The sequence below is a fragment of the Phocoena phocoena genome, chromosome 7 (genome assembly GCF_963924675.1).
Source record: "Phocoena phocoena chromosome 7, mPhoPho1.1, whole genome shotgun sequence".
Taxonomy (NCBI): Eukaryota; Metazoa; Chordata; class Mammalia; order Artiodactyla; family Phocoenidae; genus Phocoena; species Phocoena phocoena.
The window spans coordinates 50,346,186-50,365,481 of record NC_089225.1 but is presented as its reverse complement, the minus strand read 5'-3'; the positions used below and the strand labels follow the sequence as shown (position 1 = coordinate 50,365,481).

Sequence of the window (19,296 nt, the reverse complement as noted above, 5' to 3'; positions counted from 1 at the left end):
TTTGTTTTTAAAGCATTCTGAAGAGATTTTCCCAAAATATATACATATCTTTTTCAGCTGATCCTGTGTTTGTTTAGATATTTTCTTGATGGCTTAGTGTTGACTCTCTAACACCAGTTCTTAACTTTAAGATGAGCCTCCTAAATACACTGAAATGTTCAGGGCCATTTGTCCTCAATCTAAACGGCTTAAGATATTATGCCTCTGGGGATTCTTATATCTGCCTCTTATGATTTTCCTCCCTGTACCTACAGTCCCATGCTGCTGCTCGCATGTGAATGCCAGCTCCTACGAATAACAGTAGTTATATTACTAACCAGTGTTTGTATAATGGTTCAAAACTGACACAGAACTTTCACCGGAGTATTGTTTTGATCTTCACAACAATCCCGTGAGAATAAGTAAGCTTTCATAGTAGTTATATACAAGAGCATATATGCTCAATGTTCTTTATATAAAAAAAATACACACGCTTTAATGCTTTGATGCTCAATTTTGGCTACTGAGAAATCCCCTTTGTTGATTTTGTTCTACTAGGAGACACACTTCTATATTTAATACCATTTTCCTTGTGTTTTTTGTTTGTAGTTATCTTAGAAACTGAGCATTTGAAATTAATTAGACAGCTTTGCTTAATTATGCCAGAAGCAAGTACATTAAGAAATCATATTAACCTGATAAACTAGACACATATGTTGCAAATATGATAGAGGCAGAATTATTAGTTTCAGCAGTTTTTACTTTTAAACTTGCTATTTCAATCTGTCCAAAAGAATGCACTACATTAATTACGTCAAGTCTTTTTATTGTGAAGCTTTATTAATTGTAAAAAGCAGGAAAATATAAAGAAATGAGCTGTTCTCTGACGTTAAAAAATTTGTACTAACTTCATATGTTTTAAATCTCCCTCCTTCCAAATATAATCATATTTTAAAATTATGGTCCATGTTCATCTGTGAATGAGGCCAATTGAGCTATAATTTGGGGTTTAAAAAAGGTGAAAAAATCATTTATAGAAAAAAAACAGTGGCAGTAGAGAAAGCTAATTCCATCCAACTCAGTAACAATAATTTATATACAAAAGGTCTAATTCCATACCTACACTTTTGTCAGAGATCCCAATCAATAAAAATCCTTAAAACACATATGAAGAGTGTAAACTGTTTCTTGGATTATTAACAGGCTGTGTTGAATTCAAGCTCAAACACCACTTACGTCTGACAGTTAAAAATCTGTCAATAGTAGGTCAAGGAATATTATTTAATATTGTCTGTAACAAGTGGTTGAAATAATAACTTTTCATAAGACGTATTCATAATGTGCTAATGGTATACAATGATTAATAAATATATAGTTCCATATAATAGTTAATACTATCACAATAACAATTATTATTATACCTGCTGCTTTATCCAAAGCCTTATTTACGTTGACAAACACAGGTCTCAATAATCTATATAGTAGTATTTGTTAACTCTCACACAGTGCTGGTGAATCATATTAAATTCCTTTGTAAAGAGAAAGTAGTAAAGGCAAGCACTGTAAAGGGAAGGATATCAACAACCAGGGAAAGCTGTTAGTTTTAGGTTATGTTGTTTAGTACTTTCCAGGTACTCTTTTATCTGCAAATCGTCTTAGTTATGGAACAGGTGCCTTTAAATGGGTTAATCTTACTTCACTCTTTGCAAGCTCATTTACCACTCATAAATGCAGATTCCTCTTGGAAGGTGGTTTTCATCTCAGTTGCAGAAGCATCTGAGGTTGCATAGCCCAGGTTTTTAAAAACTCTTTCACTCTCCTGCCACGTCTGTTGAAAATTCCTCCTGAGTTCTGTAGGTGAATCAGAAACATCTAAAATATGGCCAGCGATGACATCCTCATAGGTTGGTGGGGCGTGCTTGAAGTCAAAGCCGGATCTGCCAGCTTCTGAGCCTTGTGATGAAGAGACCATCGTCTTCGACCCAACAGCTTGACTCTCAAATGCATCCACACCTGAGAAAAGTTCACTTAGAGATCTTGTTTCAGAGAAGATGCTGGGCGGCTTAACAGGCATCGTTTCTTGCAGCTCTCTAGGATGACTGTGAGAAAAGCCGGTAAAGCTAGCGCTTTCTAAAGATGATAATCCAAATTCCTCCTTACAAAATGTATGACTTTCTTGTTTTATATTATGGTTTGCTTCTCCATTTGCATAATAAACTCTTCTATTTGACTTTGCGTCAAAACCTAGGCCATCCTCAAATCCCCTGAACCATCCGTTTATTTCATTTTCATGGTCATTCATGACATTTTCAGCCATTTGAGCAGTCCGGTTGGCAGCTTCATACCTCTGCACGTGCTCTGATAGGTGAGGTTTTTCGACTTGGCGGATGATTTCGACTGTGTCAAAACTCACAGTATCTGGCACTCTGCGCTTAGTGGAATTTACTCCATCTTTGTGAACGTAAGTCGCCCTTTTCCCTACTTTCCTTTCTTCCTCTTGAGCTTCCATGGATTCTCTGAAGGAACCACTATCAGCGTGATTTACACTTATAGGTATTGTGATTGTAGGTGGAGAGTCCCTACCACGAGCCTCTATCTTAATTTGACGACGAAGTGTTGCAGGAGATGTGATGATCTCAGTCCTCTTCTCTACAATGGGAACCGGGGTTATGGATGAAGCTGGGATGGTCCCCCTGGATAACTTCGCAGTGGTGTCTTTGAGTTTGACAAGCTGTTCAGAGTGACTCTTGGATGGAGACGGGGAGGTATTTGCTCTGAGAATTCTAGGTGGTTGTGACACAGGTCTTGGTGATGGTTCAGCAAAACTGTCCTTTTCAGGGGACTGGGAAAGCTTATCCTTAGCAGAGGTTTCTGTTTGCCGTGCAGTAGACTCGATTGTTATGAAAGTTGGTGATGGCGGGCGTGTTTTTAAAGAGGGAGGAGAAGCCTTGGCATCAACTAGTTTAATTTCCTGATGGGTTTTCACATGATGCTGAGCAGTTGCTTCTTGATGAGTTGCTACTTGGTGGTGCTCTGTTTTTTCTACAATTGTATTTTCTTTCTGCTCAGTGTTTTTATTATAGCTGACATCAGCATTAGACACTTTAGATAATGTTTCATTAACACTAGTAGCTTTATTTCTCTGCTTTCCTGCTTTAGAGGATATCATGGCTGTTTGAATTATATTTTCACAGGACACAAGCATATCCTCTGCCTGAGTTTTAATGTGCATTATTTCTTCTTTGATTTTTTCTATGTTATTCTCCATAGCAATGCGAACTCCATATTCTCTTTTTTCTTCACTTAATAGCCATACTGGAATAATATTTAAGAGCATCTGAAATGTTTTAATGCCATTTTTATCTGGCTCTGCTTCAAACTCTTTTACCCTAGACAGAATCTGTTGTAGTTCTTCACGTTTTCTCAAGAATTCCAATATATTTACAGCACATTTTCCATCATCCTGCTGGGATTCTCTCACAGAGGAAAATAAAGATTTGTCCCGTGTAATCTCTTGCTTTGAATCTTTAGTGTTAGAAAAGACTTGTTTCTGTTGTATGCCCTTGATGCCAAGACATTTTTCTTCCTGCAGATTATTACATGGCTGGGGCAACTTTTTATGTTCACCTTGACTTTCAGAAGTCTGTATACATGTTTGCTGAAAATTCTGAGTCTGTGAATCAAGATGTGCATCAGTAACCTTTTGTTTGACTACCTTCTGGGCTGATTTATTCAAACGTTCTTGTTTTCTTTCAACTACTAGTTTTTCTTTCTTCGGACCAATCATCAGTGGTCCCTGAATTGTTTCTTCACTTCCTGGAAGGTTCCCACTCTCAGATTCTCTAAATTCTTTTCGCTTCTCATGAAATATATTGAGCTTACTTTCGTGGCTTTTCTCTGTGGATTCTGTAGGCAGTTTTACTGTTACTGTCTTCTCCTTCGTCGGTAACTGATAATATTTTTCAGCCACCAATTGCTGATTGCTACATTCAGTCCTTGCTTCTGTTTTCTCGGTTTCCTGGTACTGTTGTTTGGTAACGGTTTGAACATCAACTTCAGCTTGCCTTTCATGGCTTTCAGAGCTGTGGTTTGTTTCATTTAACTTACGGTCTAGAGTTGGAAGCTTGATGGCTTTAACTTTGAAACTGGGGGAAACTGGTTTGCTTTGGGGCAAGTGCAACTGCTCCAGATACTTCTTCTGTTGTGTTTGCTGTGTCCTACATTCTTGGTGACTCTGTTTAATTTCACGAGCTGATTTAGATTGGATCATGTCCCTTGAGCTCTGCAAAACTTCCTTTTTCACAGTATCTTTGTCTTCTGAGGCTGTTGGAACATGTTGGAGCCTCTTGGCAGTGAATGTCACTGCTGGTGTTGTGGAAAGCTGGTTATCGGTACACACTCCTAGTACTTGAGAAAGACTTCGAGAGACTGGGTTGGTTTGGGCCACAGTGACCCCTGAATCCATTCCGGCTAGGGGGACCTCCTCCTTTGTTTTTAGTAACAGCACTTCCTTTTTCAACTCTGATACGTTTTGATTTTGGCTTTCTGTTTTGACTAGGTTGTAGCAAGAACTCTCCTGTTTTTTCTGTTTTTCAAGTTCTTCTCTTTGTTGTCTGTATTTTTCTTCAGCTATCATTAAAGGCGTCTTAAATTTTCTCATATAAGGTTTAGGACTTTGCTGTCCTGAACCTGCTGGAAATGAATGAGATTTTACGAGAGGTGCTATCAGTTTTTCCTTGGGTGGTGAAGTTTCTGGAACTGTCTGTGAGAGAGACCTTGTAGAGTCCATAGATAATTGTTTTCTTTTATCAAGACTTTTTCTAGATACGTTCTGCTTTGTCTCTATGTGTTCACTGCTACTTGCCATTATTACTCTTTTCTGATCCTTTGAGGGAGTAATTTTACATTCCATATCTGGTGGTGAATTTTCCAATTCAACTTTTGGGGAACTATGATTCTTCTTATCTGCTATCTGCTTGGGAAATTTGGGTTTGGGGAGTGTGGGAGGTGGCAAACGTCCTCCAGATTTTCCTGTTACGATTTTAGCCTGAGAGCTTGAGGCTTCTTCTTGGGAATATTGTATGAATGCTCCACTGTGCTTTTCTTGAACAGAAGAGGAAAGGAGATGTGCTGGTTTTAGAGATGGAGCTGGTGGAGGGGGAGGTGGTGGAAACACTGCTAGACATTCTCTTTCAAACTTCTCATCTTCTGGTGGTGGAGGAAGAGGGAGGCCTGGGAAATTCTCAAATTCAGCCTTTATCTTCTCTGTGGACAGTGAGGGAAGAAACACATTTTTTTCAGGCAACATCATGAAAGGAGGTGGAGGAGGAAGAGGAAATTCAATTTCAGCTGATGAACTGGAAGGTAGGGGAGGAGGTGGAGATGGAGGTGGAAGAGGGAACTCACTTTCTTTTGCATTATTTTCAGGGTTACAGTTGATTGAATTAAAGGACATTTCCATTGCCATTTTTAAGTCTTTGGAAGTATTTGTCTTCATTAGAAAGTCCTGGCTTTTCAGATGAATATCAGCCTGCTTTTTGTCAGTTGCCTTAAATTTATTGTGGCTTTTTTGGGCGACTTTCACTTCTGTTACATTTGACATGTCTTGATCCACAGGCAAAGTCTGCCACACTGGTTGAGGGGTCACGTTCTTTTTCTTTATATCTTTATTAGAATATTGCATTTCTTGCTTTAACAGAGTCTGCTTCTGAAAGTCCTCTGAAACTTCACATGTTTCTCTAGCCATGTTGTTGACTGGACCCTGGGTTAAACTGGGCTTAGAGCTTTGTGTATCTGTTGATGTTTTAGTGTTTTTGGTATTTTTAGGACTCTTGTCAGGTAAAGCCTCAGTCTTCTGGTGGTCATTCCTCACTTCACAAGTTCCAGTCTGCTGCTTTCCAATTGTTTTATCAATAGATTGGGTAAAGACAGCATCCTTCTTCTGTTCTCTCACTGTCTCTGATTCCTTGGTTTTTAGATGTTCCCTAACTGACACAGTTGAAGTCAGTTGTCCACTCACACGTTCATCTCTAAGATGTTGCTCTGTTGTGTTATCAGTCCAGATACCCATTCTGTCTCCTGATTCCAACACATTTTTAATAGCTTTGTGCTGTGAATTAGATAGCCTTCTAAGGTTTTTCTCAAGAGCGTCATTGTTTTGTTCACGATCTATGACAATCTTTACGGTGCCCTTGGGGGCTTTTGGAAGATTAACCTCAGTTCTTTCTTCTCTTAAATCCCCATGACAAGATTTGCCTATAGTTTGATTAAGAATGTCTGTTCCCCCCTGCCACCTGGCTGCCGGCTCAAATGGTCCTGGTCTTGGCTGAAGAACGCTTTTTTTGTCCCTCTGGACAGCCACCTGATGATTCTCGGTTTTCTGCTCTTCCTCAGATCCTACCATCACAGATTGCACATGTTCTTTGATTACACTTTTATTATTTACCTCTTTGAAAGCTCTTTGTGCTTCTTTTAGGTTCCTTAATGATGCTTCAAGGTCATCTCGGATAAGCTCCTTTTTCAGGATTTCCATCCTTGTGTTTGCAGTCTTTTCAAGGCATTCAGTAACTTTCTCTATATCCCCAGGGATGACATCAGGCTGTTTAGATTCTTTCCATTTTTGGCTTGATTCCTTAAGTGACTTGAGTGTGGCCAGCATGTCACCTTTTATAATTTCTTCTGTTTTAGCCACTGTTTTCTGACTTATGGCCTGGCTCAGGGAATTTAGGGTTGACTTCAAATCACCTTTTATGATTTCTTCTTTGGGTAACTTACAAGATGTACTCTGAGGCTCTGTCAGAAAAACCTTAACTGTATTATGCACATCTCCTGGGATGATGTCAGTTTCATCAACAGTACGTTCAACCTGAGATTGCCTTTTCTTTAATAACAGTTTTGTACCTTCTACATCGCCACCAATTACGTCTTCCTCTTTTTCTTGTTTCCTAGCTGTTAGTGTTTCATTTGACCATGTCTGGAGCTGTCTGAGATAATCCAAAGCTCCAGTTTCTATGCATGTTGTAAAAAACTGAACATTTCCCCTCTCAGAGGCATCGATTTTAGCCCTTTCAGATATTTTATTGTTTGATATGGAAGATAGCAAATTATGAACGGTACGTTTTACATCACCCCCTATTACTTCTTCACGCTTAATTGTGTCACCAGCATTTTCATGAAGAAGACAATAGATAGTCATGTGAACATCTCCTCTTTCATCTTCCTGAATCAAAATGCCTTTCTTTGCAGATCCTTCCTCGGAGAACAGGTTTTTTATCGCTTGTTGGACATCACCACTCACTATCTCTTCTTTTTCAGCATGAAATTCTGTTGATCTGTTTAATAATTGAGTTTTGGTCAAATTAACGTTTCCCTTCTCTTCTTCACTAACCAAAATCTCTCTTTTCTTACAGTCTCTTTTGGAAAGTAGCTTCACCATTATACTTCTGAGGTCAACCCTGACGATTTCTTCTTTCTGTATCTCAGGAGAGGCTTGATTCAGGAGCTTGTATTTTGCCATTCGAACATCCCCAACTTCGTCAGCTTCAATGATGATTCCAGGAGCCTCAATAACTTTTTGAGAGTAGAGTTCTTCTAAGGTTTCTTTAATGCTCTTGCCAATAACTTCCACCTTTTCTACCCTATTTTCAGTAAATTCATGAAGGGGTGTAGTTTCAAAGAGCCATGTAGTTGTCTTGACATCAGAAGGAGGGATTTCTTCCTTGGTGATTTTTGTGATGCTTTCATCTGCTTCCTTAATAGAATCTAAAGTTTGGTTTTCAAAAAGCCATACTGCCTGCTTCACATCACCTTTCTGCATATCTTCCTGGGTGACTGTTTTGATATTTTCATATCCTGACCCTTCTCCTCTCAGCTCATCTAGAGTGTGGGTCTCAAATAGCCAAGTAGATGTTTTAACATTGCCCTTTTGTATTTCATTGACACTTACTGTTCTTATATAAGTCTTCTTATCCAAGTTTTCAGACTCAAAGAGTTGTTTACTTATCTTTACATCCCCACCTTGAATATAGTCTACAGTGGGCACAATATCATGCGCCTCTTTTGCAATCTGATCCAGTGGCTGGGTTTCAAATCTGTATCTGACAGAACTAACATCTCCCTTCTGAACGTCTTCTTGTGTGACAGATTTAATAACATACACAGTCTCTGATTCATTAATGGAGTCTAATGGTTTCGTTTCAAAAAGCCACCTTGTCCCTCGTACATCTCCATGAACTACCTCTTCTTTTTTAACTGTTGTCACTTCATGGTAACACCCTTCTCCATCTTGAATTGCATAGAGTGGCGGCTGGGTTTCAAAGAGCATTCTGTAGCTTTCTACGTCACCCTTTATTGCTTCTTCAGTAATTGTTTTCTTGGTGCTAATATAGTCAGATTCTTCTTTAATCTCATCTAAAGAAAAAGTCTCAAAAATAAAGCACCCCTTTCTTACATCTCCACCTTGTATGTCTGTCACTGTCTTAACTAATTTATCACCTTCTTGGCTTTCTTTTATCATATCAATTGGTTGGTTTTCAAAAAGCCACCTGCAGTTTAAAACATTGCCTTTCTGAATATCTTCAGTCTTTAGGGTTTTGATCTTTTTCAAAACGTCCTCTGAACTGGAACTTATAGAATCTAAGGACTGGCTTTCAAATTTATGCCGCAGGCTGGAGACATCCCCAGCTTGGATGTCCATTTCCACGGCCTTGATTTCCTTTCCTTCTTCTCCTTTTATGCTGTCCAAATTTTCTGTCTCAAAAAGAAAGCATGCTGTACGAACATCCCCACCATGGATTTCCTCCTGTTTTACAGTTTGCAATTTGACTGTTGCTTCGGAGTCATCTTTTATGGAATCAAGTGACTGAGTTTCAAAGAGCCAAGTACAGGCTTTGACATCTCCCTTATGAATTTCTTCACTGCCAGTCATTAATGAAACTTTTTCATAAAGAGACTCCATTGGCTGGGTTTCAAAAAGCCATCTACAGGTTTTGACATCCCCTTTAATAATATCTGTAGCTTGTTCAGTTTTACTTTCTACTTCTTCCATATTACTAAAATATTTAATCGCATCAAGAGGTTGGGTTTCAAACAGCCATTTAGCAGATTTCACGTTCCCAGTCTGTATTTCTTGAGCAGATATTCCTCTAATTATCTGAAATTTATGAATGCTTTCATCAAACTGGTCAATGGGCCTTGTTTCAAAAAGCCACCTACAGCTTCTTACATCCCCTCTTAGGATTTCTTCTTGCTGGACTGTCTTTACTTGATGATATTTTCCAAGGTGATCTTGAATGGCATACAATGGTGTTGTTTCAAAGAGTGATTTATTTAACTCCACAGCACCTCTTGTGACTCCTTCCACCTCTATTTTATCCGATGCATCAAATTTAATTAAGTTGTTTGATTCAAAGATACGTGTGTAATTCCTTACATCTCCTCTGTCAACCTCTTCAAGTTTCACTGTTCGTATGCACTCTTTTTTATCTTCTCTAATCTCTTCCAGAGGTTGGGTTTCAAAAATCCATTTCTGGTGCCTAACATCCCCCTTTTCTTCTTCAGAAGTAGTAATTTTTTGAAGTTTTCCAACATCAGGGCTATCTTTTAAAGCCTTTATTGGAAGTGTTTCAAATAAATGCTTAGTAGTTTGTACATCACCCCCTATTATCTCTTCAGACCTTAGAGGGTCTGCATCAGGAACTTCTTTTAGAATATCTAATGGCTGTGTTTCAAACATCCAACACTTTCTAGAGACATCTGTACCTATTACTGTTTCCTTTTCAATGATGACCTCTTCTGACTCTTCTTTGATTTTCTCCAAAGGTTGGGTTTCAAATAACCACTTTGCCCTACTCACCCCACCTTTGACATTTTCTTCCATGGATATTCCTCTGATGACTTTAATTTCTGTTATATCCTTGTTAATTGTGTCTAAGGGCTGTGTTTCAAACATCCAACGTACTCTTCTCACATCCCCCTTTTCAACATCTTCTCTGTGAACGGTTTTAATTTCTAGCATTTGACCTGAACCATCTCTAATAACATATAATGGTTGAGTTTCAAAACATTTTATACTTCTCTTAACATTTCCCCTAATTTCTTTGAGCTCAGACCTGAGCTGCAGTAGGTGCACCTCATCTACTGAGTGAAGGTGTCTAAGTTGATCCAGATGTTGAGTTTCAAACATGTATCTCACAGTCTTGACATCCCCCCCGGTTATGTTCTTTATGGCAGTTACTACTGATTCTTCTTGACTTTGATGCATTTTATGCATTGAGTCTAATGGCTTTGTTTCAAACATCCACCGCGCTGTGCAGACATCTCCTCTGGCTAGCTCAGGGATTTTCTCAGCATTTTCTTCAGTGACAGAAGAATGATCCCCCAGAGTATCTATGGGCTGGGTTTCAAACATCCATGTTGTATATCTCACATCACCACCAGCAATGATTTCTCGATCAGCAATGCCCTTGGAGATGTTATCTTCATCTGGAGAGCCATTGTTAATGGAATCTAATGGCTGATTCTCAAAGATCCATCTCATGGACTGCACGTCCCCCTTCAGAATTTCATCCCACTCCAAGTGTTCTCTTTCCGAGTTCAGACCTTTTTGAGAACTGTCATTCGTATTTTCAAAAACATACCGGGCTTGTTGCACATCTGCTGAAACTGAGCTCCCCAGGTTCACTTGACGAGAAACAATCTCAGAAACCTCACTGATATAATCTTTTTCTAAGTTTTTTCTTAACTCAGGATGGATGTGTTTATATAAACGGTTTAATTCATACAAATTTCTTTGCTTGGAATATAATTCTTTGGGGACTGGTGGTATTCTAGGAGGGCTGGGGAGTTCAGGGGACTGGGAAAATGCTGTCACATCTATTGGAGCTTGAAGTATGTCGGGTGGGGGAGGAGGAAATTCTTCTGCCTTTTCCGAAGAAGTGGCGTTAACTTGTGCCAGAGTCGAGGAAGTGGCACTGTGGTCACTGTATCTTGTGGTTGATGTTTCCTTCCTCTGGCTGGTTGAAGTGGAAGAAGTGGAAGAGGTACCCACAATTGATGATGGCTTTAAAGTCTCTTCGTATTCATTTTCAATCTTTAAGGGAGAGAAAATCAAATCTTATAAAGATGAGTGTAGTGGTAGAGACTTTTTAGGCACTGCCATTCACCTGTCCACCTGCTATGACATCTGCACTGGGAACAACGGGTGGTATACTCCATTTAGAGACCTACTTAGGAGCAACAGTCAGTATTTGTTACTATCTGCCCTAGAATCTATTTGCACTTTTTAGAGTTATAGTCCCTATTCAATACATCAACGACTCAGTATTTTAACATTTACACGTAATCTTGATTATTTTTCCTCCTTTACGTAATGTGCTATGCAGAGTAATCTAGAGGGAAACAATAAAAGTCTTAAAGGACTTTTGAGGGTTGTTTTGTTTTCCTTGGAATTTTAAACAGAACAGAGTAAGTAGCTGACATTTTTTAATTGGCTTTATTACTTTAATGTTAGTTATTAAACTTTAGTGCATACCTAATTTTTTCTTCCCTAATTTCCTCTAGTGAGAAAAGTTTTCTTTCTACTGCTTTTCTCGTATAGAATAATATTCTTCTTACGGAACAGAATAAGCACTGGCTCTGAATATTTTTTGTTGTTGTTGAAAAACCACCTCAAAAATTCAAGAATTTGAAAATGTTATGTATTTCCATCTGGTTTTACACTTAATATGTCTCTGTGCAGAGAAATTATCTTACCTTAATCTGCTTGGTTGGAGTCGTCTCTTTGTCAGAATAAAGGACCTTTTCCTGGGCAGACTTTTCAAATTGTTCTTTTAAAAACTTAGTTGAAACCTTTGGAATCTCTTCATCCTCAGGTGTATCTATGACTACAAACAGAAAACAACACCAGGGATATTATGTAACTAATAAACATGATGTTTGAGAAGACATTATAATGCTATGGAAAACTTCTCATAATGTAAGTTAAGTAAAAATATTCAGGATATAAATGTATACATATGGCAATATTTCATTATGTAAGTTAGTATATGTCAAGAAATATAGGAGGAAAAATGGTGGTGATTATCTCTGGATGGAAAGTCATAAGTAATGAAAGTGCTGTTTATTTTAATTGTATGTAGTTTCCAAATTTTCTACAAGCATGTTTTGCTGTTATGCTCAAAAAGAATAATAAAAGTTATAAAACAAGAAAAGAACAGTAGAAGAACAGAAAAGGAAGATCTACTTCTTTAAGCAAAACTAAAATAAAACCAAACTCAGATCTAGTCAAATAACATTTGGGTCACAGTTGGCTTAAATCTACCCTTTTAGCACTTTGGGACAGCAAAACTTCTCATTCCACTTTTATAGGCAAGACACCCTGTACCCATCTTATGCAAACTTGCACAGGTTTGTCTGTAGTCTAATCTCATATCTGTGGGTTGGAGGATTAGACTTAAACGTGCTTAAATTTGTTATTAAAAGTAATACAATCTAGATAACTTTTCTGTTCCCAGGGAGCTTGATAACATCAAGTTTTATTTTGGATCCCTGAGCAAAATGCAATTCAGAGGTGGCTGGCTTATCACCTTCTAGGCGTTTTGGATGAATACATCATAGGGTTGAAGGGCAATGAACTATTTTAGAAGCTTATTGCATCTCGTACCACAGGCAGAACCTAATTATATATAGAAATACTACTCTGTCCCCTTTGGGATCATAAGTCATAGTTACTAACTTTATTTAGTGGGAAGGTTTGTGCTTTGGAAGTCCTCCATTCAAACACAGAAACATCAATAGGAAAAAGATATATTGGGGTGAAATAATACCAGATTCTTACCTGTTTCTTGAACATATTGATGGAGTGGAGAAGCTTGACTTATTTCCACAGTGTGTTTTTCAAGATGAGAGACCTGTGTTTAAAGATAATTTTAAATAAATAATTGTTTTTAAGAAGTCAATTATTTCAGTATTGCACACATATTCTTCATTGCACCGTGAGTTTCCTCCAAGACTTCAGCGCACATTGATTACACTTTGGTCATTTATTTTAATGCATGGGTTCATGCTATAACAGAACAAATATGAATTGACACCTAAAGTGCACTTATATTTTTAGGGTGCTCATTTTATTTTTCAAAGAATATCAACCCCAAAGTACGGAAAGAGACACTGATGTGTATTGATATTAAATATGTAAAAGGACAATAAAAGCAACTGTTTATAACAAGGTCAGAATTTCCACACAGTTCTGCAAACTGTGTGGAAAGTATTGTCTTTCTAAATAGTTACCATTTCTGTTCCAAGAACATCAATTTTGTGTGCTTTGGAAGTTTCTTGTTCATTTCTTTCCATTTCCTGGCTGTGTCCTGCAATGTCGACCTGGCTGCTACGGATTACCTCCTGAAAATGAATGGATGAACGAATGAATGAATGAATGGACAATGCTTTAAGAAAATTCTGAAAATTTTAACTTTTGTTTTATTAATGCAATTTCAGTGACAGATGCTTCTGAAAAAAAAACCTGTTTCCTCAGTATATGAGTTTACTTGGCTGTTGTAACAATTACCACAAAGTTAATATCTTATACGTCTGTAGGTCAGAAGCCCTGAATGGGTCTTACTGGGTGTTGGCAGGTGTAAGAAGGCATGCATTCCTTTCTGCAGGCTCTAGGAGAGAATCCATTCTCTTGCCTCTTGCAGTTCTAGAGACTGCCCACTTTCATTGGCTTATGGCCCCCCTCCTCTATCAAGTTGAACTTTTTCTCACTCTGCGACCTCTCTGATTTTCTCTTGGGATCCCCTCTTTCACTTTTAAGGACCACTGTGATTACACTGGACTAATCCAGAGTATTCAGGATTATCTCCCTGTCAAAAGGTCAGCTACTTAGCAGCCCTAATTTCATCTGCAACCTTAATTCTTCTTTGCCATGTAACTTAACATATTCACAAATCCTGAGGATTAAGACATAGATATCTTCAGGAGCCATTATTCTGCCTACTACCCTTAGAAAGCAACAAATGTTAATGAGGCAACTCATACCCAATATGACAAAGATGAATCTCAAAAAGAAAATGAAAACCCTTGATGAAAAAGAAATATATTTTGTTGTTTATAAGGCAGAGTTTGATTCTACAGAAAGACATTCCTATCTTCAAGGTGGCCTTCTGGTTTGATGACACATCCAGAGTTCAATCGAAGACTATAACCATTAAATATAACCAATATAAATAGGCCATATTATGCTAGTGTGTCTCTATCTTCACACATGGCACTACTTTTGATTTTGGTTAAGTTAGCACAGTGATCCTGGCTGAATTGGAGGGTTGAAACTCCTATTAATTTTGGTGATCTGGCCCTGCTATTACTACAGAATGTGATCTGACACAAGTATATGATTGATTGATTGACTGATATGGTGAAGCAGCTGGCATACTGCTAAAAATCTTAACATCAAAAAATAAGGCCATAGACAGATGACTCTCCAAGAACACACCTATTTGATTGCCTTTGAGGTTGGGATTTCACTTTACCCTTGATATCTACATGACTAACAAATACTGTTTTTGAGATGAGATTTAAAAATTTTTGTCTTAGCAGAGAATAGTCAAGTGATCAAAGGGGGATTTTTACTATTAATCAAATAGGAGCACTAACTTTTTTTAAAAAAAACAAACATGGAGTTAAATAGTTCTAAGGGATCAAATTCTAAACTTTAAACCAAGAATAAATTTAAAGTTAACTCATGAGATCTTGACTTGTGATTTTTTTTTCTTGCTAGTGGACTTCTAGTGTCTGGCTTACCCCCAGGGGTATCTGGTATACAGGGTTAAAGTTCCGATTAACCAGATGGCAGTCAGATAGTTGCTTAGAGATATACAGTATTATCTGATCTTATTACACTATATAGGAAGGAGAGTTATGACAAAAAATTGATACCCTCCCAAAAGTCCTTCAGAGAATTGAAGCCAGAATGTAGGTTTGCACTTTAAAATGTAGATTACATTTCATTGGGTGTGTTAATTAACTAGATGGGAGGAATCCTTTCACAGTGTGTATGTCTATCAAATTATCACTATGTACACTTTAAATATCTTATAATTTTTTCAATTATACCTCAATAAAGCTGAAAAAATATAAATTATATCTCATTAAATTAAAGGCCAGTGTAATCTTTTCCTAAGCAGAATGGGTTTCTAGCCCTAGAATCAATAGATATTTATTAACATGCTTGACACATAGTTTATGCTAAGGAAAAGTTTACTTAACGAATGAATGAATAAAATAGCAAATTTCCATTAATAAATGAATTTCATTCAACCTTCTATTCGCCTGAGAATGTCCTAGAACCTGGGGTTAGAACAATGAACAAAATGTGTACTTTACTTTTTCAAGAGGGAGTATAGGAAATAAACAATTCATATTCTTTCCTTTAAGTTCAAAAAATCATAATTCTATATAATAAAAAGTTTTGCATAATCAAGTTTTATTTAAGCGTATTAATAACATTAGGCTGGAGGGAACAATAACTGTCAATGAAGACCACAGATAGAAAAAAATGCATGGGCACAAATAACAACTCTTTGCATAATAACTGTTTACAACTATGGCAAGTCTTTCCATCTATAGGAATATAATGGGAATATTCTATGGCTTTCTTATGACAGACACACTGAGAAATAGGAAGTACTGATTAAACAGAAAGTGAAAGAGCAAAGGACATGGGAACTGACCAGTACCAAGATCCTTATTGAAAGGCACAATGATCATTACTATAGAATCACATCTCTGCCTAGAGGCCCAGATGACAAGCTGTGGCCCAGAGACAAGCTTATTTGACCCACTCAATGTTTTTTAAAGTTTTGAACTAATTAAAACCTACAAAAAAAATCAAGATTTCTGCTTATGTTTGAAAATTTTGAAGATCTGGCAATATGCCATATTCCAACATGGCAGTGGCTTGCTGGAACAAAGTAGTGGCCACCTGTCTTAGTTGGGGCATATACTTTTCAGTTGGTCACTGTTCCCATCACTCACTAATAGAGTATTTAACACCAAGTTGACATTAAAAAAAAAAAACCTGCCTATCATCTTTAAATATATTTTCTTGTAGGAGATGACACAACATAAACAGTGGAAGGATACATAAATTTAGTTTAAAGGTATAAGTTTCTACTTCGGCACTATGTGCTATTACTTAATACTACTGTAATTGCTACACTAGTTTGGTATGTCAGTGTCAATGCATCAATTTTACTGCCCCCTGTTTTCTGCAGTTTACATAACGTCCGTCTTAAAATATTCCAAGATTTTGTTTCCATCATTTACTGTGTTTCATATTATGCAACTAGTAGAGTTGGATTTTAAATCTGACTTTCATTCTCCCCAATTGCTGGTGTCTATAGAGTGAAGGGTTAGATAAAAGGATGGATCATCATAATGCTCAGGAAGAAATCAAGTTACACAAATAAAATGTAATAAAGAATTCCGGCCAGAATACCATATGCAAACTCACATAAAATAGTTCATGAAATTGGTACTTAAAAATTAAATTCAAATATAGATCGGGCTGCAAGAAGAAAAATGCAGTTTTGTTCACAGGTGGATTAACCAAAGTCAGGAATGGGGATAGTACTCACTCCCTCCTTTATATTAGATATGCTATAATCTTAGGTAAGTTACTAAATCACACTTAAACTTTTTAAAAATATCATTCTGTGAAAAGAAACACAGATGATATACGTGGTCTAATTTTGGAATCTAAAGGAGAAAATGTGGCATGATCACAAAATGTTATAATATTTGCATAGCTCACGCGAATCTGATATCAGCTCATAGATTAGTCAAGTATATTACAGAAGTCTCTCATGGATGTACTTCTAAGGAGATTTCTCCAGCACAGGAAAGAGTTCACACTCTGCCTACCCAACTTGCCACTGTTATTATCATTACAGGAAAAGACATTGTACATTTCCACTGATAAAAATGCAAACTCATGCTAGCATAATGAGTAAGGAAGGAAAAGGACAGACTTTTTATGGTGACTCACTATTATTGTGGCTCTTAGAAGTACACCCAGTAGAAAAAAGTGTGATGAAAGACTGGCAGAAGAGTAGATGATTACCGCCTCACTAGAGTGGAAAAAACAGCTCATGCTCAATACCAGTAATTCAGCAATTTTACCCATCACTAACCTCATTCTTAATAAAACTAGGAAGGGTTATGATGTATTAATGTTACATGCATCGTTGTCAAACTGACAGAAACATTACCAAAAATGTGCTATTTATGTTAGCAAAGATGTCAGTTGATTCAAGGTTTGAAAGAATAATCAGTTCTTTCTTTTAAGTGATGAGCATAAAAATTTGTGGTTGATATATTGTGTTTGTCTAGATTTTGATATGTTTGAATTCAAACATGTTTTCTTTTTGCCCTGAATTTTCTCTTTACGTTTTAAAAATTTACTTTAAAACTTTACAGTATAAAATTTGACGTCCCTAGCATTGGAGCTTCAGGTTAGGGCTTTTCCTCATTCACTATACACTTCTGAGTCTTGGCTCAAAATTATTTTCTATTTGAAACCTTTCCTGACTTTTCTATACAGAGTTCCCTATTACTGCTTCTTTTATTGTATTCCTGTATGGTCAGTACACACCTCTATTATCTACCTATCCATTTCACATTCATTATTTGATAATACGACCCTTTCCTTGAATTCATGCATCCTCAAATCCCAATGTTTAGCTTCCTGGTAGAGAGTAGATGCCCCCCAAAATATCAAGGAGTGAATAGTAATATCATGAGCAAATAGTCACTTTTTTCTCAGGAGTGTGAAAATTTTATGATTTTATAAAAATCTAATTTAAAAATTAAAATTCTATTGTTTCCCCACATAATCCTATGATTTTTTTTTTTGTATTTTGGCTGACAATCTTTGACACTGAACATTTTATGATTGGTAGGTGGAGTTACTGAAGCTGATGCATATAACGATAACGTGTCAATCATTGACAAAGTATATGAAGAAGAGTTCTCTTGATAACATTGCAAGTGATCAGAACATTTATGGAAGAATATGGGCAGTGCTGTGATGCTGTGAAGAGCAGCTGACATCATTAGAGGGAGGAGAAGCCTGTACCAAGAAACCAAAAGATACACAAAGGTAACAAACACATACAAAAAGGTAAAGAACATTGAAAAATAGGAAAATTTATTTTTAGGTGGTCTTTTTATAAAAAGATCTTCATGGTGCTAAAAAGAACCAAACTAGTCTGTATGTTCTTTTTTTAGTGAATTGTTATTATTCACTGAGTTTGTGAATCTGATGTATTGCCAAGAAATAGCAGTAGAAATGTGTTGAACAGAATTACTATGACATCAAAAAATTAAGTTGAGGTACTTATGATGACAGGAAAAGACAATACTTTATCCTTATTTTTAATATCAAGGGAAAAGAAGAATCAAGGCAAATGTAAGTCGTGATTCTTCATAGAACTCAATATATTTGCAAGTGAAGACTACAGTTTTACTTGGCTCAGTAGTAATGCTCCCTGAAGCTACGAGTGTGTCCTAGTTGGACTGTTGGATCCTAAGAGACTGATGATGCAAAACATTCAGAAAAAAAATTAAGATAGTAACTTTTTCCTTTGAAATCACTGCATCCCTAAATGTCAGTGATCGTATATAGCTTCACTGATACATTTATTTATTCAGCCAATAGCTACTGAGCACCAACTATCTCTACAGCATTTTGCTAGGCGTTGTCAGTACTGTTTTAGTAAAAGTTTTATCTACCAACCTATCTACATATCAATCATCTGTCTATTCATCTATCTCTATATCTGTGCAATATATAAAAATATGTACAGGATTTCCCTGGCGGTCCAGCGGTTAAGACTCTGCGCTCCCAATGCCTGGGTTAGATCCCTGGAACTAGATCCCGCATGCTGCAACTAAGAGCCTGCATTCCACAGCTAAAAAGATCCTACACGCCGCGACAAAGACCTGGTGCAGCTAAATTAATTAATTAATTAATTTTAAAAAATGTACATACGTATCTAACGGAATAAAAATGGCTCACTTAGCTTGAAATTCTCTTGAGACAAGATTTGTAATATATACACATGCATGAATTATGCAGGTTTGTTGTATAAATCTCTGAGAGAAGCATTATCGTTCAATTATTTTCAGCTCTTTCTAGGCTCAAAACAATTATGCTTTGGTCATATTTAGCTATAAAGAGCAAAACATAATTTTTTAATAAAAATACTTAATTTGAAAGTAGGAATATTTGACTTCAAAGAGGGAGGTTTATGAATAAGT

The 19,296-nt window shown here is 36.9% G+C and overlaps 1 protein-coding gene across 2 annotated transcripts in view; it reads right to left on the bottom strand.

The window, feature by feature from the left end:
* Positions 1 to 19,296, bottom strand: part of XIRP2 (xin actin binding repeat containing 2) — a 308,823-nt gene that overhangs the window by 6,935 nt on the left and 282,592 nt on the right. The window contains exons 5-8 of one of the 2 annotated variants that reach the window (XM_065880384.1): positions 13,267 to 13,377; positions 12,815 to 12,887; positions 11,731 to 11,861; positions 1,699 to 11,068 (exon numbers count right to left, since the gene is read on the bottom strand). In XM_065880384.1, coding sequence (XP_065736456.1) covers positions 1,699 to 11,068; positions 11,731 to 11,861; positions 12,815 to 12,887; positions 13,267 to 13,377 — 9,685 coding nt within the window. The remainder of the gene's footprint in view (positions 1 to 1,698; positions 11,069 to 11,730; positions 11,862 to 12,814; positions 12,888 to 13,266; positions 13,378 to 19,296) is intronic. The other variant, XM_065880385.1, reaches the window with a different exon arrangement.